The 25107-nt window shown below is 49.4% G+C and overlaps 1 protein-coding gene across 3 annotated transcripts in view; it reads right to left on the minus strand.

Annotated features, from left to right (window-relative positions):
• Positions 1 to 1202: 1202 nt before the first annotated feature.
• Positions 1203 to 25107, minus strand: part of SCRN1 (secernin 1) — a 63810-nt gene continuing 39905 nt past the window's right edge. For 2 of the 3 annotated variants that reach the window (XM_045495195.1, XM_045495194.1), the window contains exons 4-8: positions 23695 to 23897; positions 20294 to 20488; positions 17643 to 17808; positions 7855 to 8035; positions 1203 to 5279 (exon numbers count right to left, since the gene is read on the minus strand). In XM_045495195.1, coding sequence (XP_045351151.1) covers positions 5121 to 5279; positions 7855 to 8035; positions 17643 to 17808; positions 20294 to 20488; positions 23695 to 23897 — 904 coding nt within the window. In that variant the 3' untranslated portion in view covers positions 1203 to 5120. The remainder of the gene's footprint in view (positions 5280 to 7854; positions 8036 to 17642; positions 17809 to 20293; positions 20489 to 23694; positions 23898 to 25107) is intronic. The other variant, XM_045495196.1, reaches the window with a different exon arrangement.

Below are 25107 nucleotides of genomic sequence, written 5' to 3' on the forward strand. Positions count from 1 at the left end.
CGTTCTAACGAGCTCGACTCCCGTTTCTAGTGTGGTTTTGTTGAATTGTGGTAAAATATGTGTCAGGGACACTTACCGCCATAACCATGTTTAAGTGCACAGCTCAGGGACGCCTGGGGGGGGGGGGGGGGGGGGCTCAGTCGGTTAAGCGTCCAGCTTTTGATCTCAGCTCAGGTCATGATCTCACGGTTCATGAGACCGTGCCCTGCAGCGGGCTCGGCACTGACAGAGCTTGGGATTCTCTCTCTCCCTCTCTCTCTGCCCCTCCCCTGTTCGTATTATCTCTCAAAATAAATAAATAAATAAACTTAAAAAAAAAAAAACTAAATTAAACTAAAACACTCTACCTCTCAGACAACAATCCTCATTCCCCAGCACCCCCAGCCCCTGGCAGCCACCATTCTACTTCCTGGCTCTGTGAGTTAACTGCTCTTGGGACCTCACGTAAGTGGAATCATACAATATTTGCCTTTTTTTTTTTTTTAACGTTTATTTATTTTTGAGACAGAGAGAGACAGAGCATGAACGGGGGAGGGGCAGAGAGAGGGAGACACAGAATCTGAAACAGGCTCCAGGCTCCGAGCTGTCAGCCCAGAGCCCGACGCGGGGCTCGAACTCACGGACCGCGAGATCACGACCTGAGCCGAAGTCGGCCGCTCAACCGACTGAGCCACCCAGGTGCCCCAATATTCGCCTTTTTGACACTGGGTTGTTTCACTCAGAATAATCTCAGTGGATACTCGCATTGCTTCCACACCGTGGCCACTGGGCGTAATGTTGCTGCTGTGAACACGGGCGTTAAGAATACCTCAGACCTGGCTTTCAGTTCTTTGGGGCATATGCCCAGAAGCAGAATTGCTTGGTTATATGCTAATCCCATTTTTCCGATTCTTTGAGGAACTGCCATACTGCTTTCCACAGCGGTTGCACCATTTTTTTACGGCCAACAGTACCATACAGGGTTCCGATGTCTGCGCATCCTCACCGACACTTATTTTCTGCTTTTTGATGGTAGCCAACCCGATGGGTTGTGCTTTTGTGTTTATTTGCAAAGAGTGAAGTTACTCACCAAACGGTACACCATGTTGGAAACACTGAGCTGACTGGGTTTGATGACGAGTCTGGTCAGAAAAACACATCCCCCTTCATACATGTTCTCTTTTGTGACCGATGCCCACGTTTATTCATGAAACACAAGGACATTAATTTCAGTATTTTTTTTTTTTTTTTATTGTATGCTTGATGTATTTAGAGACAATTCCAAGGGCAAGCACTGGATAGGGAAGTTATCTGGTTTGTCGATATTTGTACAAAAGGCTGTTAAGACTACACGGTCAGTTCCCACTGCAGGAAACAGAAAGATTTTCTTTGTCAGTATTCCCTGCCAATAGCATTTTCCAGCTCACACATGGAACTTCTCACAGCACGATTGCAAACACATACGTAATGCATTCCCATGAGAAATCTGCAGGTGACATCTCGGAATGTTGGGAGTCGGTCAGATACGGCACGTTTGGCACAAACCGTAGGAGGAGAGCTGGGGCTTGGGACCGTGCAGAATGAAATGCCACAGCCACAGGGAGGCACAGGGTGGTGCTGCGACAGCAGATGCATGTGACCTGCCACCCCACCCCCTCCGTACGGGAACGGCCAGCCAGGGGGGCTCCCCCCCTCCCTCCTTCCTCCGTGTGCTTCCTGCCTAAACCTGCGAGCTCAGCTCAAGACCTCCCCGACAAATGACTTGACTGTTCTTTAGTCAAGGATGCAGTGAGTGGTTTCGTAGCAGACACATTGGTCCCACCCGGCTTCCCTGCTGGGGCCCGGCCAGAGCTGTGTGACACCTGTACCAGTGCGGGATGACATAAGTTAGGGAGCAAAGTAGTTTGCCTGGTTGGCAATTCTTTTTTTTATACCTAGCAATTCACCCAATAGTGAAGGAACTTCACTGCTAGTATCTACTAGGCACACACCTGCTCTGTTAGCTTGTAAGGAAGACCGTCTAATAAGAACACTGTGTCTTATGTTATTGGGCACTAAAGAATCACCAGAATTTCAAGTATATGCTTATTCTAATGAAAGTTCCAAACCACCTCCAAGAAGGAAGAGTACTACCTCTGCTTCGCTAATTTGCTTTTACTGGAGCCTCTGCTCCCTTAGAGGATGAGGGCTGTCTTCATCTACGGCAATGCCATCTACTAGACAAGACTAAGCGGCTTATGGTTGGTTACGGGGCATGGGATTGGGGGAGAAGTGCCATCCTTTACAGCCATGTCTTCTTGCTGCACAAAGCACGCACACCTCCCCCGTCCAAGTCTTAATGGACACACAAATGGTTCTTTCAGGAAGCTATTTACACGCTGACCTTTAACCATTGTTTTCTTAGTTCCTCTTGAATATTCATTTTCTCCATATTGCCTTTAGAAAAGCAATCCCTGGTCAAGAATTCATCCATGTAATGATAAGCATTTTTCAAAAGCAGGGTCTGTTTGGAGAATTTAAAAAGAAACATACCTTCCCCCAACAGCCTGTTCAAAATCCAAGAACGAATTTCAAGCAGTGGACGTAAGTAGAAAGAAGTCACTAGAAGGGAGTCCAGCCACATCAACAGATTCTCTACTCTCTTCTCGTCTTTCTCCACACCGCCCAAATGCGCAAAGAATTCACCCACGCTATTATTGGGGGTTTGACTGTACATAGACCCCCTCTGTGCCTGACAGAAGTGTCCCAGCCTCTGTTGAACCTCTTGCCAGGCCTAGCCATGGAGGGCTGCCATGGCCCATGGTGGCCCAAGACCGGGGCACCACAATTGTGATGTACACCATTAGCCCAGACAATTCTCATTTAGGGTTGGCCCTTCTTTGAGACGCTGGACAAAGGTCAGTGTCCCCTAAGAGAAGTAGCCATCGTATTTCCCACTTCATGGTGGTTAGGAAATCGCATAGACTGGCTGGCCCACAATAATGTTTGGCCCATAATAATGAAAGCAGACCCCCTGTGTAATCTATTCTCACCAGACTTCTTTTGGTAAACCCCAAATCACCTTGGGTATCTCAGGCACGTCAGGTCCGATGAAATGTTTCTATAATAGGTAGAGGTGAAACCACCTGGTGAAATCTTAGGGTGGCTTAACACATCCCCTTGTTTTAACCACCTAGCAGGTGGACTTGGGCAGGGTGAGGCACCGAAAATGTCACCTCCAAACCTCCCCTCCCCCAACTTAGCACCTGTAGACAGATGCTCTGAGAGTGGCTGCTCCATCTACCAGAATACCCTGAGTTCGTCACCCGTGAAAGCCCTGATTGGGTCACGGCAGCTATGAGCCGTCACGAATGGCCGTGTTGACCCTGTCAGCTCTCAAACGTCCCTCCCATCTCCCACCGCTTGTCGTCTGTGATTTTACGTACAGAACTCACAAAACTGCTGGACCAAAAGCTCGTGGTGCCTTTATACCTACACCCTTGGAGGGGAGCTGGTAGAGAAACCAGCTGTGTCCCGATAAAACCCGTGACCCTCCGTGTCCGCATCTGTGTGTGAGACCCACGTCCCCTCCGGCCCTTATTGCCTGTCATGCACCGCTGTCGGTGCAGAGTCCTGAACCCAAGGTCACTTCGAAGATTACTGACACTCCCAGTATTTCCACTTGCAAATTCCTACCAGTGACGGAGCACGATGGGGCCCCAGCGGTGGGGGTGAGGCTGGAATAGTGGGGCTGCCCTTCTTCCAGGAGCTGCTGACCCGCATATACGTCCCTTCGTCATCTCTGCCCCCTGTCCATCTCCGGAGTGGGTGAGAGTTTCACTGGCTGGAGGGGAGCCCCCCCCTACCCTTGCCCGCCGCGGCTGCCTTCGCCGTGAGGCCAGCTACCAGGTCATGGGGCACGAGGAACGAAGGGAGGGCCAGGGGGAGCCAGGTGCATCGTACACAGCCTTGTGGGATATAACAAGCCGGGCAGGAAGGCTGGGGGTTGGATCGCTACCCTGCGGCGACCTGCTTCTGCCTCCATCTGCCACCTCCTTGCCCTCTGTCTCCCCGATGCCCGGCCCATCTGGTCTTCCTCACATGCTCTTCTGTGCTCTGGTGGTAAGTCAAATACTTCGTGTGAACGCGACACTGGAAACAAATCAGTTTAATTAAAGTCTCCGCTGAGATCATGTAGTCGCTGCTCGGATTCCAGCTACTTTAACTAGCATCTGAACAGCCAACGGTCTCTCCTTTTCTCTCCCTCATTAGCTGGAGAGATACGCAGCTTTGTGTGGGGGGAGAACCATGCCACAGGGCCATTTAATTAATCCCAGAGATGGCCATAACCAGGCCCGAAATCGTTTCTACGCAAGGCCAAGGGGTGGGCGTGCTGCTGTGCAGCGAGAGCCTCGGGCCTTTGGGGAGAGCCACGTGGGGATGTGGGGAGGCCACGCCCATGGCTGCCTCGGAATCTCCAACACGGGCAGTTCTAGCTAACTCCGCTAACCAGCTCTCCCGTGCTCAGGAGCCATCTGTGGGTCCACTGCACACAAGCGCAGCAGAGGACAGGCCCCTTAGAACCACAAGAATCAGGATGAGCTGCGACTAGAGAGGAGCCCCCTTTGTTCCTTCCCATTGGTTGTGTCCTTCAGCAGACACATCTGTAGACGTTCTGCACGACGGGCTTGCACTCGTGTGAAGGGGAGGCCGGGAAGCTTCCCCCTCAAGTTCACACACAAAAGCCCCGGGCCTTTTGGTAACCTGAAAGGAACCATTACTGAAAGAATGACTAAGACTTCAATAGATTTTGCTTCTCTTGCACACTCAGCACTGTGGAGCCCCCTGTGAAGGCCTGACGAACGCTCGTCCTCCGTGAGAAGGCTAGTGTGTCCACGGTCACTGAAATACAACGATAGCAGCGGAAAATCCACAAGTAGTCACACAATCGAAAGACAGGCAAATGGATACACGTTACACGGCAAAGGGGGAGCTACGTTGTAGAAGAAGGGGACGTTGCTGGGATTGAGGGCAGAACACAAGAGTGTGACTTTCACACGTCTGAACTTTCTCGTTTTACTCAAACAGGAGAGTGGTGTGTTTTGCTGGTAATTTAGTAAGGTGGGAACGTTTAAATAAGAAGGGGAGAGGGAATGCTTACTTCACTTAAAGAACTTAATCTCAGTGTCAACACAGTCATAGAAAAGATCCCCCACTTCAGTGGGGTCCAGGGGGTCAGAGCTGGTCAGAATTTCTTCCATGGCTTCCAGGCCTTGCTTCTCTAGTTCCAGCATGGTCTTCCTCAGCTTGCGACCTTGCTCCTGAGGAAGGGCGGGAACAGCGAGAGTCACTACGATGGACAAGAAAGCCTCTCAGGGGCCTACCCACCCCATTCGATCTGTTTCCCCAGGGCTGCCACAGGGATCATTCTAGAGTGCCAGTGCGGTTATGGTACTGCTCTGCTTGGCATACCTACCTCCTCGCTGCCTTTAGGATAAAATCCAGACTCTTGAGTGATATTCAGGAAAGGCCTTTTGTAACCTGAGTACGAGGCTCTTGCTTGCCTCACCTCCCGCCAGGCCCCCCAAAGTCTCCCTTTCTCTTTAGCCAAACTGAATTAATTGCATTCTTCCAACCCATGATACTCCACCTTGCCCTTCCTCGGCACTTGGTCAACACGCACCCATCTCCGGGCCTCTTTGAACCTTTCCTCTGGGCTCACTGTCCATGCCTTTACTTCTGCCGTGGTTGTTCTCTTCCTGTCCTGTAAGGGTCTGTCTACTTGCCCGTGTCCCCCATTGGACCACGATCTCCCGGGAGTGAGAACTGGGCTCATCACCAGGCTTCAACGCCTGGGACACAGGAGGCACCCCCGTAAATGTTTGCTGAATGGACGATCAGTGAATAAACACGTGCCGTGTCCGTCGCCCGACATACATTCTTCTGAGCTGCTGAGATTTCTTCTTCCACTCGCTTAGAGTGTGTGACAGTGAAAAGCTTCCATTTGCCCAGTTAGTCCCAGAATGGAGAAGCCGCCGTCAGCAGCCGTCCCCCACTTCCTAACACGGCCTTGACTCAAAGCAACGGTCATGTCTCAATGTCAGAGCCCACCCACCCTCGTCCGTCTCATCTCCGTGGCATTTTGTGCAGAAGGGCTCAAACACACGCCCCTCTCGACCTCCGCCTTCTAGTTGCCAGAGAGCCCCGAAACGACGCACCGAGTGGCATTTTCACTCCGGGCTTACTGTCATCCACCTGGAAGACAGGCACTGCTGGGAACCTCAGTAGACAGCCCCAGACAAAAGTCAGTGCGGTGCAGCGGAAGTACTCACGGTTCCACGGAAACATCCGGCAGGGAAGACGGAGGTGAAAACACCAGGTGACTCTGACATGTCAAAACGGACATTTCTGTGGTACGGAAGTGCAAAGCCTATGGATGGTGAGACTGCCCTTCTCTGAGATGCTTTCTGAAATCCCTTGGGTTTACTGCTGATGGCGCCCTTCTTTCTATGCTTTTTATATAGTCCACCATGCCAAGCACAAGAAAAAAAGCTCACCCGGTCCACGCAAATGCAAACGCCAATTTCCCTACGAGGTGTCCCTTTCTTCAGGACAAACTAGACTCGTTGCAAGTTGGCAAATACATGCTTGGGAAGCAGATGGGCGTCTAACTGCCACATTCCTTCCCCTTCCCTTCAGCAAAACAGAGTCTTGGGTTTTATACGCAACCCATCACTAGTGGCTGCTGTGGGCATATATTGGGTGTAGGTCTCGTTTGAATTGATGTCTTGTAACTTTATTTGCCAAAGCTTTGCGGGGAGGGGCGGGTGAGCTGCACCTTGGAGAATAACTTTTTTTAAAAACTAGGCATCTCGGGCGTCTGGGTGGCTCAGTCGGTTGAGCGTCCGACTCTTGATTTTGGCTCATGATCCCAGGGTCATGGGATCAAGTCCTGTGGAGGGCTCCAAGCTGAGTGTGGAGCCTGCTTGAGGTTCTCTCTCTCTCTTTCTCCCTCTCCCCTGCTCATGTACACACTCTCTCTCTCAGATAAAAATTGAATTCAATTTAAAAAACTAGGACTTTGAGAATCTTTTTTGAAAAACTCTTTTAAAATTATAGTAAAATACACATAACACAACGTTTGTCATTGCAGCCATTTTTAGGTGTACGAGGTCAGTGGCATAAGGACATTTGCACTACTGTGCACCCCCCACCCCGTCTGTCTACAGAACTTTTTTTTTTTTTAATTTTTTTTCAACGTTTATTTATTTTTGGGACAGAGAGAGACAGAGCATGAACGGGGGAGGGTCAGAGAGAGAGGGAGACACAGAATCGGAAACAGGCTCCAGGCTCTGAGCCATCAGCCCAGAGCCTGACGCGGGGCTCGAACTCATGGACCGCGAGATCGTGACCTGGCTGAAGTCGGACGCTTAACCGACTGCACCACCCAGGCGCCCCCAGAACTTTTTTTTTGAAGGATTACTTTTTTTTTTTTAAACAACATATGATTGCGTCTTTAAGGTATTGCCATCTCGTACCAACGTTTTACCCCCAAAAGTACACAAAGACTTTTAGACAGCAGAAAAGCAGTTACCCCCACCAGAACTGCACACATCTATCATTCCCAGGGAACATCCCCAGGAAAACAGTAAATGAAAGAGGGTTATTCCCAGCCCACTGAGTTCTAGGACAACATTAGACGTGGAGGCTTCATTTCGTTAGGTTTCAGGGGACTGGCCGGAAAAGTGAACAGCAGCCTTCTCCGAAGGCCTCAGGTCCCCGGGTTTCTGGAAGGAGGTGTACTGGCGAGGAGGGAAACGATGTGCGGGATTAACGCCTTCCTGCCTCCTCGAGCGCAGACCGCGCCCCCCTCCACCAGCCCACCCCTAGGCTCACCTGGTCGCTTTCGATGACAGCGCGTGCCCACTGGTGGGCCTTGTAGAGCTCGTGCCGGCGATCTGGCTTCTCCTGGAACCGAGGCTCCTTTTTGGCAGGGTCGTCGTCCCCAAAACAGGGAGATTGTGCTTTGGGGACAAGTTTCACATCATCCACAAAGATGAAGGGCTTGAATATGGACCTGGAGAGAAAGGAGAGGAGCTTCAGCCCAACTGAGCTTGAGGCGTGAGGACACCAGAGGCTGTCCTTTCGTTAGGCCAACGCTTCCTGAGCCAGCTCCCGGCGGCTGGTGGGTGGGGGCCGAGACAGACACAACTGCGTATTTTAGTAAATATTTTAGTAAAGCTGTCATTTGCCAGCTGCAAGTTCTTCTATGAGCAGCAAGGAGACATCAAAACAGACTTGCTTTGTTCCTGGAAGAACGTTTGGGAGGCCCCTTTCGGCTGTACAAAGTAAGGCGAACAGACGCGTGGCGTTTGGAGAAAAGGGTGCAACGGGCCATCCATCTAGGCTGAAAGGTGTCTGCCGTTCTCTACCCTGGGGCAGCACCTGCAATACGAATAGGAGAGAGAGGACTACAAACACACCCCCAGGTGTACGGGTCGGATCCGGGTTATTTTCTCTCCTCTACGCCGGTGCCCTGGCCACCATGCTTCGAATGGGTTAGCAGTGAGCTGGGATATTGACTCCTTCAGCCCTGAGGTGGCGGGGCTCGAGGCGGCCAGGGAAGCCCTGCCAGTGTGCCACACAAACACGTTCAGGTGTGCCACAGTCTGAAAAGAACTGGGAACCGGGGACCCTGGCTCCCCGAATTGTGTCCTTGGACCCGGGGCTTCGGCATCACCCTCAGGCCCCGCCCCCATCCTGCTGAATCAGGATGTGCACGTCAACAAGGTCCCCAGGGGATTGGTGATAGACCAAGTCTGAGGAGCAGGGCTACAGGGACAACAGGACGGGCTCTTCCCCCATCTGAAGCGCCCCCCCCCCCCCCCGCCACAGCCCCATGCCCGCTATCTGGAGGTAGAATGTTCTATGAAACTTCTCGTAAGCCAAAATGGTATAGAGCAAAGAAGCAGTTGCCATTTCATAAGAGTGAGAAGCCTCTTGGGATTTCTTTCGGTTAGTGAAAACAGGTACTCTACTAACGCACGTCTTTCGTAAAAGGGACGTGGCAGAAAAAGAACTTGCGGACAGCGGGGGAAATCTGTCATGAGAAGTAACCTCTTAGGTTAGTTCCCTGAGGAGGTCACGGGAAAGAGGGCTCAAGAGAGTCAAACACTGGGGCGCCTGGGTGGCGCAGTCGGTTAAGCGTCCGACTTCAGCCAGGTCACGATCTCGCGGTCCGTGAGTTCGAGCCCCGCATCAGGCTCTGGGCTGATGGCTCAGAGCCTGGAGCCTGTTTCCGATTCTGTGTCTCCCTCTCTGTCTCTCTCTGTCCCAAAAATAAATAAACGTTGAAAAAAAAAATTAAAAAAAAAGAGAGTCAAACACCAAACTCACTCTGCAAGACAGGGCTCAGGCTAAGTTGATTTGATTATTACAAGCAGCGAGACCTTCATACTCCAAGCTGGGGAAGTGGGGTGGGCCTGGTTAAGGATGGGCGCCAGGTACGCTGTTCATGGACCCTCCCTCCCCAGGACATAGGGGGGTCTGCCTTTCATAGAGGGACCACGAAGTGCCACCTCCTACAGCCTCTTGAACATCCATGGGTCGTTGGCCCTTCTACTGAATGCTCAATACAATGCTGCATTATCCAATTAGTCATTCAGTTGATTCTGCAAAAGGGCTGCAGGGTGAGGGGTCCCAGGAAAAGGGTAACAGACGGGGAAGGGTGGGGAAGCGGGAGGAAAACTGGGGGGGGGGGGGAGCAAAGAGTCCGGCACAGACATGGCAGACGTGGCTTCTGGGGCCTTCTGGTCTCTTACAACACAGCGGCCTCACAGGAGGCAAGCATCCCATCCTTCAGGACCCGACAGCACAAGGGGTTCCTAAAAAGTCAGCGCCCATCGTGCTGCCTGCCAGCAGACGTTAATCTGCAGCATCCTGGCCCGGCGCAGAGACCCTTCTGTGGGACCCTGGCTCTGAGGCTCCTGCTGTGCAGCCCCAAGCCCGCACAGTTCACGTCCTCTGGGCCACAGGGTCTGTGCCGTGGCTAGAAAGGGTCAGAGTCGTGACCTCCACAGGCTTACGCTGGGCAATGAGGTGGCCAGGCTCAGTCACTGGGAGGGCGTTACTTTACATCTCAGGACCATTCTGACACGGTGGCCCCGTGGGCGAGAACCACGGTTCTGGGGGGCCAGGAGGGGCACAGTCTGGTATCACTCGTCGGGCTGAGCACGGATCCCAGATCTACCTGACTCGTGACAGCGGGGGCAGGGCACTGGGCTGGGCCTCAGAATGAGGGTATGCGACTCCTCTCTACTCTGACCAGCTGTGGGGCCACTCGTGCTCCCTGTCTCTGATTGGGACTAAAATGATCTCGAAGTTCCCTTCCAGGTTCCAAACCTATAAATTTCTATTTGTATGTCATGCAGTTCATGAACTTGTGACTCTGACTTCATGACGTTCATGCTGGGGTGCTTGGGTGGCTCAGTCGGTTGAGCGTCTGACTTTGGCTCAGGTCACGATCTTACGGTTCGTGAGTTCGAGCCCCGCATTGGGCTCGTTGCTGTCAACACAGAGCCTGCTTCAGATCCTCTGTCCATTTCTCTCTCTCTCTCTGCCCCTCCCCTGCACTCTCTCTCTCTCTCTTTCTCTCTCTCGGATCCTCTGTCCACCTCTCTCTCTGGCCCTCCCCTGCGCGCTCTCTCTCTCAAAAATAAACATTAAAAACAAGAAGTTCATGCTAAGCACAGTCATGGTCTTTTGCATCCAATACATAGGATAACAGGGTAGTAAAAATCAGAACATTCCAGTTGATGGAACTGCCAACCCACTCCACCTCAATAAAGGTGCCCAGTGGCTTTTCTAAAGCAAGAAAGTACCGTATGTTTACTAGTTATCCCATCTATCAGTTTTCTTTCTCAAAATAAATAATAAATACGATGGGATTCCCATAATACTCTAATGCAGCCAAAGCTCTCCAAGGATTTTTCCCCCCAAGTCTGTAAGGAAGTCAGCACCCTCAACTGCTACAAACATGAAGCATAGATTTGTCAAGTGGTTAAAGGGAGAGTTTTTGAGACTGAATAAATAAAAACTACTGCTGATAACAAATTGCAATAACACTAATAATTATTTAAACCTGAATGTGGGAATTATAATTCGGGGTTTATTTGTGCCTATGTATCCAAAAAAAGCAGAATGTGGGTAACTCAGTGGTTCCCAAACCTTCTGATTTCTCGCCAAGCCTTAGAAAAAATCACACGAACAATACAAATAGGTGAGGAGAATTTCTGACATTTTCCCACACTTGAAGTTCAGATCGCGGGGTTGCCTAGGTGGCTCAGGCAGTTAAGCGTGCAACTTCATTTCAGGTCATGTTTTACAGATCGTGAGTTTGAGCCCTGCATCGGGCTCTGTACTGGTGGTTCGGCGCTTGCTTGAGATTCTCTCTCTCTCCGTCTCTCTCTCTCTTCCCCGTCTCTACTTACACACTCTCTCTCTCAAAAATAAATAAACTTTTTTTTTTTAAAGCCCAGATGGTAGCTTCTTAAATGCCACTTCATCAAATGTATGCTAAGTAACGACCCGGACATTAAATGACTTGACCAAGGTCACATATCCAGCCAGCGGCAAAGCTGAAACTGTCATCTGAGTCACAAGGCACACCCCTCCCAGGCCACCGGGACAGGGCAGGGCACATCTTGTGGAACCCTCCCAGAGTGTCCCAGGGATGGCCCTGACGTGAGGCACACCTGAGAGGGCTACAGAAAGCTGGTTCAAAGAAGCCTCCTAACCCGGAATTCACCCCGGGTCACTCGGCCCCTGCATTGTGTGCCGTGACACGAACACAGGATAATAGGCCCAAAAGGGGAAAGTGCTTCCAACGACAAAGAGTCTCCCATCAGCTGGTTAGTGAGAAGGTTTAAAGCCAGCTGAGCGACTCTACAGGGACAATCCACCGTCAGGAGGGACAATTAAACAAAGGAAGCCATGAGCAACATAAAGGAAACCGTATGACCACGACCCTCAGCTCTCCCTGAGACAAATCTAAGGCACAGTCTGATGACAGGGACCAGAGCGTGGTCTCCCCACGCTCTGTCTCAGAAGTCTGCAGAATCTTAGCCTTCAAGCCCAGAGACCTGCTCCCTGGGAGGCGTCCTAGCCTCATCTGTCCCTTTTGTCTTCCAGAATCTTGTGACGCACGTGCCGACCCAGTATAAAAAATGTTTCCCTGTCATTTGTTTTCTCATTTGGCAAGAAAGCATAATTACCATGGAAACCCCTGACGTTTTATAGTGTGTCATAACTTTCAAAGCGCTTGCATTCAGTTCTCCTAGTACCCCTATTTTTCTATTCGTTCACTTTTCTATTCTATCCATTCAACATGCAAATACGTGTTGAGTAATGATTGAGTACCCGTTACCATTCTAGGTACTAGGGATACAGCAATGAACAAGGCAGGGAAAACATTTCCATCCCATTTTACAGATGAGAAGACTGAAGCTCACAGCAGCTAAGTGTTGGGTCCCAAGGCATATTCCTAGTAAGTGGCAGATAGAGAACTAAATTCAGGTCTTCTAAACTGAGGTCAGTTTTCCGCCCACGACCTCACACCATTATATTAACCTTCTGTTGGTTTTTCATACACACTGTGCAGAAAAATAAAACCCTTTTGGTGCTTTGGGATTTTATCATCAGTGGCCAGCCGGCACTTCTGACCTCAAATATGGCTCTAACCTTAGGAAGGTGCAGAAACTCCCCAAGCCACTCAGCCAGGCTTATCCCGTGCCCTGGAGTCCCCCAGATCCACTGAGGGGAGTCTGGCACAGAGCGGGGCAGCACAAGGCTCCTGCGTGGGTGAATCTGCTAAACGCTCAACCAAGCTCAAAATAACCCAAAATAACCAGTTTTCTCTCAATTGCAGGTGTCTCTTGAATGGGTCGCCCTAGCTTTACTGTCGGTCACTTTAATCACACGATCTCAGCCGCATCTGGCTGAGGGCAGGATCTATCAGTGAAGGGCCTTTCTATTTTATTTTTTTTTAATTTTTTCTAACGTTTATATTTATTTTTGAGACAGAGAGAGGCAGAACATGAATAGGGGAGGGGCAGAGAGAGAGGGAGACAGAGAATCTGAAACCGGCTCCAGGCTCTGAGCTGTCAGCACGGAGCCCGACGCGGGGCTCGAACTCACAGACCGTGAGATCATGACCTGAGCCGAAGTCGGACGCTTAACCGACCGAGCCACCCAGGCGCCCTAGGGCCTTTCTATTTTAAAGGGAAAGAGAACTCGTACATTTGGGGCATGGGATGAGCTTCGGGCTGGATCCAGATGCTCTGGAAGGTTGTGAGGTCAAAGGGCAGGAGAAAGGAGGAATCTGGTGCTGTACGCATTCAGAGTGAAATTGACGGGGGTGCTATTTCACACGGGGCCCTCACCTCTGGGTACATCTCTGCTGGTTGTTCCCTGAACAGTACCAGGGATCGTATTTACCTACGTGGCCGCGTCTAAGGTTTGTTAAGTGTTATCTCCACCAACAGACAGGCTGCTCGTCACTACATTTGAATTAACCAGATGAGACAGTCTCAGGTGACTCAGCTTCGCCTCTCAAACTTAGCACACTGGGAGAAGAGAAGCAAACACACACACACACACACACACACACACACACACACACCAGGTCCCCTGCAACTCCCCAGCTATTTGCCGCTAGTTAAATTAGGCCCAACATCCCATTTTCCTAGAATTTCTTCCCTATTTTCTGTTTCCTGGGCCGAAGTCCACAGCCTCATACGATGAGAGAAATGGGTTGGGACACAGCCTTCTAATATTTAAAATGGAAATATTTTTTAATTTTCTCCCCCTCTTGGTTTCTCCATCCTGTACCCCGAGTGGGCTTTCTGTGGGCTTTCTCAGATGTGGGGGCCTCTTGGTGATGTGCCGGTTTGGCAACCATATCTGAAAAAAATAAGCCCCGATTCATGGCGTCTGCCGGCTTCTGTGGTGTGAACGTGCCCACTGTGACCCGTGTCACGTTACCAGTGTGACGTCACTGAACACAGGGTTGGGAAGAGACGCACCTGCTCGGCTCTCACGGGCTCCAGGACCCTGAACTTCACAGTCTCAATGTGCTAAGGTACCTCTCTCCCCTTTCCCTCTCCAATTCTTCACATCAGTGAGGCTTTGGCAAGTGCCAGCTTCCACGAAGGAAATGGCTTCCAAAGGTCAGAACCAGAGCACTGAAGTCAGTCGCTGTCACCACGTGGATAACTGAGGCACCAGCTGACTCAACGGAATATTAATAGGACAGAATCTGCCTCCTCAATAAAATTAATTAAAGGTCTTTTGCATCTCCCTCTTTAGCTCTCAAACTCTGACTTTTGTACCTCCATCCAGCCCTCAAACTTGCACAGGACCTGGTCCATCCTGGAAGGGGCGGAGAAAGAGGAAAAGAGAGAGCGAGAACAAGTCCTTTCCAGAGAAGGATCTGTAATGAGTCCACCGAGCGAAGGGCAGAGACGTGTTGAAGCAGACAGAGCAACAGTCAGATGGTGTCCTTTGGTTCCGAACATTAATTGGGAGGGATAAAGAACACAGTCCCGCTCTTAAATCACAATCTTTCGCAAGCCCCCTGCTTTGAAATGATTTCCCGAAAACATCTCTCTACTGTTTCCAGCGTCAGCAGAAGCCAGCTAAAATTTCCCCCATTTACTACCTAAAAACCCAAGAGGAGGTAATTATGCTTCCTGCTGACAAAATAGAAAATGTTAAACATGCCCAATTACAGAGAAACACTGAAATGGTGAATAGGAGAAAAGATTCTGTGACAGTTCTAACAGTCACAGTAGGAAACGCAGCTCCCTTAGCCCTGAAAGATAAAAAATGAATGCCTTAATCTTCTTTAAGGTCTTTTCAATTAATTTAACCATGAATAACTTTCTTTTAAAATTACTTGAAATCTTCCAGATTAAATATAAGCAGGCTATTTCCCAGCCCATTTTTAGAACCGTACTGGGCCATGTACTTCAGCCTAGGAAATGGCATTCCTTTGTGTTAGTGTTCTGGCCTCACACAGCCCTGTCTTCTAAGCACAGCTGGGGCCGGTGCCTGAGACATGAGGAGCAAGGCGGGTACTTCAGGCCCTCCTCAGCTCAACCCACTCCTTCAAAGGCTCCTGCCCACTAAAGAACACGGCAGGGCATTCTAGTCACTCTACAGAAGGGCTCTAAGTGCCCACGTGTACCCCTGTGGTGTGGCACAGAGCGCTCCCAAGAGGCAGCTGAGCCACCAGCGTTCGGGGCAAGCTAAGTCGGAGTCCATGAAGGGAGGTCCAGACAACAGGGAGAGGAAGGACGCGTCCCAGAGCTGGTGGACGGACAAGAGGGCGGGAGCAGGGCCATCCATGAGACCAAGCATCCAGAGCTTCGAGATAAGGTCAAAAGGAAGCAGCCGGGGTCAACCAGGAGCGCACCCTGGGAGGTCAACTGGAATACCATGGCGAGGAGGTTCACCGTGGGAGGCCATGAGAGGGTGGCCAGGCTTGTTTACTGGAGGAGTGGGGGGTGGCGGGGAGAGGAGAGATGGAAACGTAATCTACAACAGGGTACCGTTTCATGGCTCTCTGCATGGGTCCATGCTGTCTCTCTACCCAAAATGTCGTTCCTGCTTTTCATTCCTAACAAACTCTTCCTCTTCCCACAATGCCCGGCGCTCAAGAGATCCTTCCTCAGTGAAGCGTGCTCCTTCATCATCTCCTCCAAGCCACCTGTTACCTTGCATATACTTCATCCCTAATACCCAATAAGCATGATATCTGGTACACAGTAGGTGCTTCATACATGCTTGTGAATGAATAAATGAGTGGACGAAAAACTACGAATAGCTTATACTGAATTTAATAGTCAGGTCCTGCTAGAAGGATCTACTGATATTGGCAGTAGTTTAACAGTAAGTCCGAGGGGCGCCTGGGTGGCGCAGTCGGTTAAGCGTCCGACTTCAGCCAGGTCACGATCTCCCGGTCCGGGAGTTCGAGCCCCGCGTCAGGCTCTGGCCTGATGGCTCAGAGCCTGGAGCCTGTTTCCTATTCTGTGTCTCCCTCTCTCTCTGCCCCTCCCCCGTTCATGCTCTGTCTCTCTCTGTCCCAAAAATAAATAAACGTTGAAAAAATAAATAAATAAATAAATAAATAAATAAATAAATAAAAGTAAGTCCGACAGGTCAAGAGAGGTACTCGGCTTTTCCCCTGAGTCATCTAAGAAACCATCCCTAGCTAGACACCATCATTGTCTTCTATTCCTGAAACAGTAAGAGGAGAATAAATATGTTTAGCTGAAAAGGGAATGAAACTGAACAGCTGCAGATTTCCTGATAGCAAAGATCTGACACCCGATATACAAACAATGATGCGTGTTTTCAGCCAAGAGAACCCCTAAAAAATACCACTGAAACTATCAGAATAGGACATCTTCATGGTTTTCCAGGCTGAGGGTCAGTCTTAACCTGACACATTCGTAAGCCCACCTTCAAGATTCTGATACAACAGGTTTGGGTCAAGGCACCTGTATTTTTCAAAAACTCCAAGTGCTTCTGATAATGAACTGAATTAGAAACCACTGGAAAGCTGTGTCTAAGCCACTGATGCCATGACTTGCAGTGTATGTGACCGAACGTTACCAGGAGTGGGGCTGCTGTCTGCCAGGCAAATCAGAGATAGTCTTAGTAAAAGAAAAGTTAAGCCTACTGTCTATTTACTTGGATTATCTCATTTAATCCTCCCAACCAGGATACGAAGTAGGAGCTGACATTATCCCCAGGACCCCCGGTCTATACAGCACACTGAAGCTTACAGAGGTTAAGTAACTTACCAGCCACTCAGCGAGAGAGATGGAACTCAAAATCCTGACAGGTGATTCTAGAGGCTGTGTTCTTAAACACTGGGCAGTACAATGCCTTTGCTGAACGTAGGCAGAAAGCAACTCCCTAAAACACAATGTCTTACAAAGTGGTCAGTGCCTGGAGGCGCCTGGTGGCTCAGTCGGTTAAGCGTCCGACTTTGGCTCAGGTCATGACCTCGCGGATCATGAGTTTGAGCCCCGCGTCGGGCTCTGTGCTGACAGCTCGGAGCCTAGAGCCTGCTTCGGATTCTGTGTCTCCCTCTCTCTCTGCCCCTCCCCTGCTCACGCTCTGTCTCTCTCTGTCTCAAAAAGAAATAAAACATTAAAAAAAGTAAAAAAATAAAAAAAGAAGTGGTCAGTGCCCTTGACGTTGCCTCAATCTGCATCGCCTCTGGGCTATTTTGTCCTCTGACTTACAGGAACTGATTGTTTTGATCAATCTTGGGCATTCCTGCATCTGTCTCACTGTGTGTTACGTATGTTTGCATCCCTCATATATGTTTGCATCCCTCATGCATGTTTGCACAACGCCTGGCCCGTGATATCGACTCAATAAATATCGGTTGAATTTAAACCAATTTGATTCCACAGATGTCATAAAAATGATATGACTCCAGCCAAGAACTCCCCTTTGTCAAAGCTCTTTGTGCTGCATTGGCCACGTTGGGGCCGACTGAAAAATGTGACTCGGCTACAGAAAAGAGAGGTACAGGGACGCAGCGCGGGCGCGTTGGATGAGCTTTCGAGGAGCACATACTTCCTGCCAGCACGACTGTGTCTCAAACAAACCTGGAAGGATCTGGGGTCCCAGTGAAGTAGTGAATGCACGGCGAGCTTCTATTCTGAGGCAGAACAGACACTACACTGGCTGTGGTAAGGAAGGACTCGGAATCTATACAGACTCCACTGGCTTTGTCCCGTAAGATGTCAATCATAGTCTGCACAGTGATGCTTTCTGTAAAGAAAAAAAAAAAAAAAAAAAAAGAGAAAGAGAGAGAGAGAGAAGCTTTAATAGCGGCAAGTTGTTAACCAAAATCCATTTTTTCCTTTTCTTCTTAGTTACAGAACCCTGGACTATAACTGCCCAACTACAGACTATATTTCCCAGCTTCCCTTGTGGCTCGGGCGGGGTCACATGATAAATCTTGACCAGTGGGAGAAGAAATGCTACGTGCAACTTCCTCGTCACCTCCATACAAGGGACGGTTCGCCCTTCACTTTGTTTGCCCTCTTTCTGCTGCCCAGGACATGCCCGCAAGTCGGACCACAGGTGGAAGTCAAACGTCGCGTATGGCTGTCCTCTGGTGCCGGGTGACCCACCAGCCCTGGACTGGCCATATACATCTAGACCATAACACGGGAGAAAAATAAGCTTCCATTTTCTTGAAGCCATATTATTTTGGAGCCTCCTTGCGCTAAGTAGCACTTAGCAATTTCTCAACCAGTACAGTATGCAATAGACCGATATCCATAGGGAAGTATGTGCGATCTATGCACAATCCACTAAGCAAGTTCTCTCATACACACTTGCTGGTTACAGTCAGCACTGTATTTGGAGAATGACCTCTCTGCAGTGGGAAAGAGACACACAGAGAAATATGCAGAACATTCAGAGCCATTTTGAGTACTGGCTCTGACTTCAGATAAATGCGTAAACAACTCCTTGGCTACAAAGGACCCCGGTTTTACGTTTTCTCCCTCTGATCACTATTCGTTAAAACACTATTCTTTCCGTCTATGTTCACATAGATGGCATCAAAGCGTCACATAAAGAAGAGGTGCCTTAAACTTCACTAACACAACTCACGTCCTCTTTGTACATTTCCAATTGTAATATGCCATACCTAAAAGGATTAATAAAGCCTTGATTTCTTCAACTATCCGGTGTTAAACATTTTTCATTGTCTTACGAATGAGTTTATTGATTTAAATCAGGACCCAGTCGGTTGATAACAGCTGAAATCTCTTTTGACTTCTGCCTCTCACTTTATCCCCTTGCATTTTATTTGTGGGGCCATTTCTCCTATAGAGTTTCCCACAGTCTGCACTTTGCAGACAGCAGCCCCTGGTGTTACTTAGTATGTCCTCCCATCCTCTGCATTTCCTGTAAACCAGTAGCTAGGTCCAGAGGCTTCATCAGATTTAGATTTGATGTTCTGGCAAGACTGCTTCATACATGGTATTATATACTTTTATCAAGCTGGGTTTGTTTTTTTTGTTAACTTTTGGAGTTTTTTTTTGAAGTTCCCATTTTATTTTTTATTTATTTTTAATTTTTTTTAACGTTTATTTATTTTTGAGACAGAGACAGAGCATGAATGGGGGAGGGGCAGAGAGAGAGGGAGACACAGAATCGGAAGCAGGCTCCAGGCTCCGAGCTCTCAGCACAGAGTCTGATGGGGGGCTCGAACTCATGGACCACGAGATCGTGACCTGAGCTGAAGTCGGACGCTTAACCGACTGAGCCACCCAGGTGCCCCATGAAGTTCCCACTTTAAAATGGATCACTGTCCTGCCTTCCTACCCTTAATACATTAAGTTCTACAGCCAAAGTTGTGACGTGTTCTTCTACGTTAAGCATCGGCAAACTTTCTTAAAGAACCAGACAGTAAATATTTCAGGCTTATGGGCCCCACCACCTTGCTGTAACTTGCCTGTCGCAACTCTGCAACTGTGCCAATATGGCATGGAAGCAGTCATAACCAGCACCTAGATAAATGCGCACGGCTGTGTTCCAGCAAAATTTTATTTGCAAAATAGGGGATTGCCAGCAGGTCCCAGTCTGTTGACCCCTGTTCTAAATGATCACAGGTCTAACTTACAAAACGCATGTATCACTGGCAACTATAAAATGTGGCCTCAGTGGTTTACTTGGAAGGGTTTCCGCTCGGGCACAGAAGTAATAAGCTATCGAGTCACCACGTTTGCCTCAACATGGATTCTGATTAAGTCAACAGCTAGGTGTGAGATAGAGGGTTCGGGAAGAGAATTCAGAACAACAGTTCCAACTCAACAAATGTTCACGGAGCAAAAGACTATAATGGACACCACGAGGGGATCCCAGTATGAGTGAAAGACAGCGCCCTGCCCTCCAGGCTCAGCAGGCCACTGAGAAAGGAAAATACAGGAAGAGAAGGCAATGAGTGAAATACACAAACGCTGAGGTAGAAGGAAGGCTACAGTAAGTTGTCACGAAGACAAGTACAATGACGAATCAGAAGGAGGAAAAACCCTCGTGGATGAGGAAGCATCCTGTAACAATAGATATACGTCATCCTGCCTGCACATCAGGGACATCAACACAAGTTCGTCTCTATGTACAAGGTCCGTTCTCATTTCCACCTCCTTGCTCACCCCCCGAAGTTCAGACAAGTTCTCTGAAACACAGCTGCAAGACAACAGGTATGAGAGGGAGAATCATAAGGGATATACTAACTCACCTTCTTTCTTTTCTAAGCTGTCTTTGCCCGCACAGCAGTCTAGGTGGTCATCAGCTGGAGAAAAAACTTCGGAAAAATTGAACTCGTCCTCTCCCGTCCACCAGCCTTGACTCTGAGCGTAACTCCTGAGCTCAGGATGCTGCGCGTCTATCTTAGTGGTGAGCGAAAGCTGATTGCAAATACACTTCACTCCCTCTGTAGAGAGTGCAAAGTCCGGTTAGCTGGAAAGATACTTAGAAGGACTTAATCAAGAAATGGAAATTTACAGCGAATCCCTTCTCTGCAATTCGACTTTAGAGAGAGGAAATGACTCTATTTTTGAAGAGAGAAACACAATCCTTGGTCCTCTTGTAAGAAGACCTCCCAGAAGGTTTGACCAGTCCTGACCGGGCACTACCACATTTTAAAGGAGCAATGGCCGCTGGATCTAAAATTCACACTCAGAAGGAAACCTGTGCAGCTCTCATTAGGGCTAAATAAACCCCAGGCATCTATTAACGATAGGAAAAGTGAAAGGTTTCTTGAAAGAGACATGACGTGACTTACAAGACTTATGAACATCACAACTATAGCCCTGCTTCTTCCCCAATTTAGGCTTCCTCCACTTGAAGGAACACTTTACACACACCTCCGCCCTCTGCCCAAGTAACATCACTTTTGGAAAATACAAAGATGGCACCTCTTCATTCAACTTTTTTTTTTTTTCAGGTCCCAACATTTAGAAAAACACAGTGGCACTGATAATGAATTGTTTTAAAAGAATGGAATGTACCTGCGAATATACGTCTCCGAGGATATCAGTATGAGCGTGTGTGTGTGTGTGTGTGCGCGTGTGTGTGTGTGTGTACATGCGTGTACGTGTACATGAGTGCAGAAGTTCTATGGGAATTTTTTTCTCATAAAAATAGAAGTGCAGCTAAAAGAGTCTAGAGTCGGGAGCGCATGAATGCTGAGTGCACTCCAGCTTGATGAAACTCCCCTATCGGCTGGCAGGCTTCCTGTGGCTTCTTCCAAAGCCTCCGCTGCAAATACACTGAGGATGACTTCATTCTTCAAGATGCTGTCTAGAACACTAAGAAGTTATGAGTTGTAACTCAAAAGAGGCCAATCCACACTTGCTGCTTCCAGACAGCGTGCTGATCTTTTAAATTCTTGGGAGAATGAAGGAGAGAGAGAGAGATCAAACCACAAGCCGCAAGCCGTTACTGCCTAAAAACCAGTTTCTAGAGACAAGGTCAGTGCTGGACAGGGTTCTTCCAGTATGTTCTGCTCCACTGATTTGTTCCTCCAAAATAAGTATTCCTAGCTGATGGGCATTGGCCTTCTGCCGCTCATCTTTTCAGAGGACAACACAAGAATAAAACTACTTAAAAAAAAAATTAAAAATAAAAAGGAGCTTTGGCCTATAAAGCTTTGGCCTATAAATGCCAGCTTTTGGCATTCTTCATGCTAAGCTATCCAAAAAAATCCCGTGAGCAACGCCACAGATATTATTTTCCTAAAGGGCTGATTTATAATGTATGTTTGCTTTCGGGGCGCCCAGGTGGCTCAGTAGGTTAAGCATCCGACTCTTGATTTCGGCCCAGGTCATGATCTCACGCTTCACGATCAAGCTCTGAGTCAGGCTCTGTGCTGACTGTGCAGAGCCCGCTTGGGATTCTCTCTCTCCCTCTCTCCACTCCCCACCTCCCCCCAACTCGCTGTCTCTCTCTCTCTCTTTCTCTCAAAAGTACGGAAATAAACATTAAAAATAATATATGTTTGCTCCCAAGAATGTTAGCATTCAGGGCCTAGTTTCATCAAGTCCTATTGCAATCACACTGCTGCTGGGATCAGAGGGCATGAGATCAATGAGTCCAAGGAATGAATGGCTGAGCTTTTATTTCAATGTTTCGTGAAAGCACGCATTTTGAGGAGATGGGTTTTTTAAGCTGTATCTTGAAGAGAAACTGAGCTTCTGAAATGCAGGTCTAGATCAAAAAGTTTTAAGTTCTATTTAAAAGCAATATATGACTGCTTTTTCAGCATGGACCACTAGCCCTCCTGCCAGAAACACTGGAGAGTAAGGCTTCAGCTTAGAACTTTTTTGATAAAAAAGTTTAAAGTTCCTGCACTGCAGCAGGCTCAGTGATCCAGCAGCCACACCGGCTGCCTCAGTTCTGTAAGTGCCATAGGGATGGGGCACAGGCACCAGGAGGTATATGCTGGGCACGTGGGGGTGAAGAAACTCTCTGAGACTGTTGCAAGGGTGCCACCAGCCCATTCGGTGCCCTTGTGAGAATGCGAAGAAGCCACCCTCCTCCAGGCAAGTGCCGCAAGCCAGCCACGTAGAGCATCCAACACACCCCTCGTCCACAGAAACCCTCATCACTGCACTGACTCAGGCCACAGAAGACCTTGACTCTCAACTATCGCAGTAGATCTTCTGCTTCTAACTCAGGTCAGCTTTGGTTCCAATCACCCCTTAGGTAGGTCTGGAAAACAGGTTTCATCCCTATCATCAATTCTGAGGAACTGGAAGAGACTTCCTGACAAATTCAGTTGAGAAACTGAAGCCCAAGTTTAGGTTCAACACGAGAAGAGGGTGGCGAGCCACTAGCCGCGTGTGCCGTGGGCACAGGAGGGGAGAAATGGCGGCACACGGTCTAGGTACTTGTCATCCAGCCCTGAGGAGCGTCAGGGGGGCTTCACTGGCCGATTCTCTCCTAGAATTCCTTCGTCCTCTCGGAAACCCTTTAACCCATGCTGGGACCTCATCCTGTCTCCAATATGAGGCTGCTAAGTGATGAGACAGGACAACCACAACCCCCTCTAACATCTGCTTCCTCGGAACTGTCTCAGAACAAAGTGCTGCAGGGAGCACAGAGCCACAACTGCGTGGGCACAAGATCCTTCCGAATGGATCCCCTAGGCCTCTGCGCTTCTAGAAACACTGTCTCACAGAGAAATGAGCTTGTCCCAGAGGCAGTCCACAGTCCTCACACAGATCCAAATGCCTCTTTTAGAGGAACATTCCAAGTGTGAGGAGCCACAGGGCTACGGGTGATGAGGGGCAGCTCCCTGTTGTAGGGGTTCACTCACTGAATGGAATGGGATAATCACCATTCCTTTGGCCAAGTCACAGAGTAACCATTTGGGTCACGAAACGGCCGGTAGCCACAGCCGGGTCCTGCCCAGAAAGCAAGCGGAAAATAAGAAATGTCACGAGCGTGTCTCCCAAGTGTTGACACCTCTGCAGCCCAGGTTCTTTCCAGAAGCAGAGCCCAGAAGTGAGGATACGGCACAGAGGGGGTCTGCCGCACCAGGGTGACTCCTACGCATCCAGGCAGCATCCGCCTGAGCCTCTCTTGCCCTCGAAGCCCCCCCCTGCCCCCCGCCCACCGCCCGTCCACACCGCTCACCTGTGATCTGCTCAGCAGCCCAGTACTTCCCCACGGTCTCCAGCACCCAGGCTTCCTCGCGATCCACAATCAGATACGCGCTTTGGAAGCTGTGGCAGGCGTGTGCATCTTCGTAATAATTGCCACCCTGTCCGTGTTCCTCCAACAAGGCGACGATGACATCCAAGGCTTCTTTGGCTGTTGTCCCTCTTTCCAAACCAAGCCTGAAGTAAGAAGACCGGAAGTCTCCCTCAGTCCTTTTGTACGCTGTGGTTCTCACCACAGTAACCAAAGCCTGGGGTGCAGCTGAGTTATGAAGTACGCCGTCACGTGTAAATGTATGAAATATGCAGGCTGATCCACAGATTCACGGCACTTGAGCTCAGGATGCGTCTCTCACGCATTCGGTTCCAAATCGTGGGGGTGTTTTCTGTCTTTGGGCACCCCCCCATCCCCCCCCCCCCCCCACACACACAAACAGAAGACTCAGGAACCCAGTGGCTTCTCCCTCGTGAAAGGCAGCTCAGCCAATGCTCTGTTTCTTTTCTGACTCTGACTCCCATGATGCCGGCCAGCTCAGCTCTAGCCGTGTCAAGACCCCCTTTCTGTGGCTTATTCTCCCTCCTGCCTCCGGGCAAAAGGACATCTGTGCACAGGGCAGCCTTGATCTCTGTTATTCTACACCAGGCATTTTGGTTGGTAACAAAGGGTTCCATTGCCAGCCCTTGTCCTCGGTACATATGTTTTACTCCGTCATCTCAGAGGGAATGGGGTGCCTGGTAGGACGTGATCCAACCTTTTCTGCGTATCTCTCCTCCTACCTATCAGCCTGCCTCTCCTGGTGTGGCTTAGAGCGTCCTTATCAAAAAGTACCTATTTCTTCTGAAATGCAACAGCAGTCTGCTCCCAGCCCTTCCAAGTAATCGGCCCCCTACAGAGGGCACAGATACGGCCCTCTGCGTGACCTCGGGCAAGTCCCATAATATGTCTGAACTCCGCGTTATGTCATCTATAAAACAGGTACCTAATCCCTGGGCTCTATGAAGACAGGCGTATGAGATACTGACTGTGAAAATACAAACACAACTGCCCAGGACCAAGGGGGTCAGTAGGTCTGAGAGGCAGCACGCTGTGGCCGAAAAACAATGGCTCAGAGATACGGGGACCTGGCTCCCAATTCTATGTGTGCCACCCACTGGCAGTGTGACCTTAAGTAACATAACCTTTCGAAAACTTGATTTTCTCATTTGTAATGTCAAAACGGGACTACGCCCCTCTCGGGCTGATGTGAAAGAGGATGGTACTTGAAATGCACTCAGTAAATGTCCACTGACTCATCTCTTGCTTCCAATCATAATTCTGGCGGCAGGAACACAAGCGCCTTAGAACAGAGACGACGGTGCCCGCTAAGATGGCAGCATAAGCCGGCTCTGT

Source organism: Leopardus geoffroyi, chromosome A2, assembly GCF_018350155.1.
Source record: "Leopardus geoffroyi isolate Oge1 chromosome A2, O.geoffroyi_Oge1_pat1.0, whole genome shotgun sequence".
Taxonomy (NCBI): domain Eukaryota; kingdom Metazoa; phylum Chordata; class Mammalia; order Carnivora; family Felidae; genus Leopardus; species Leopardus geoffroyi.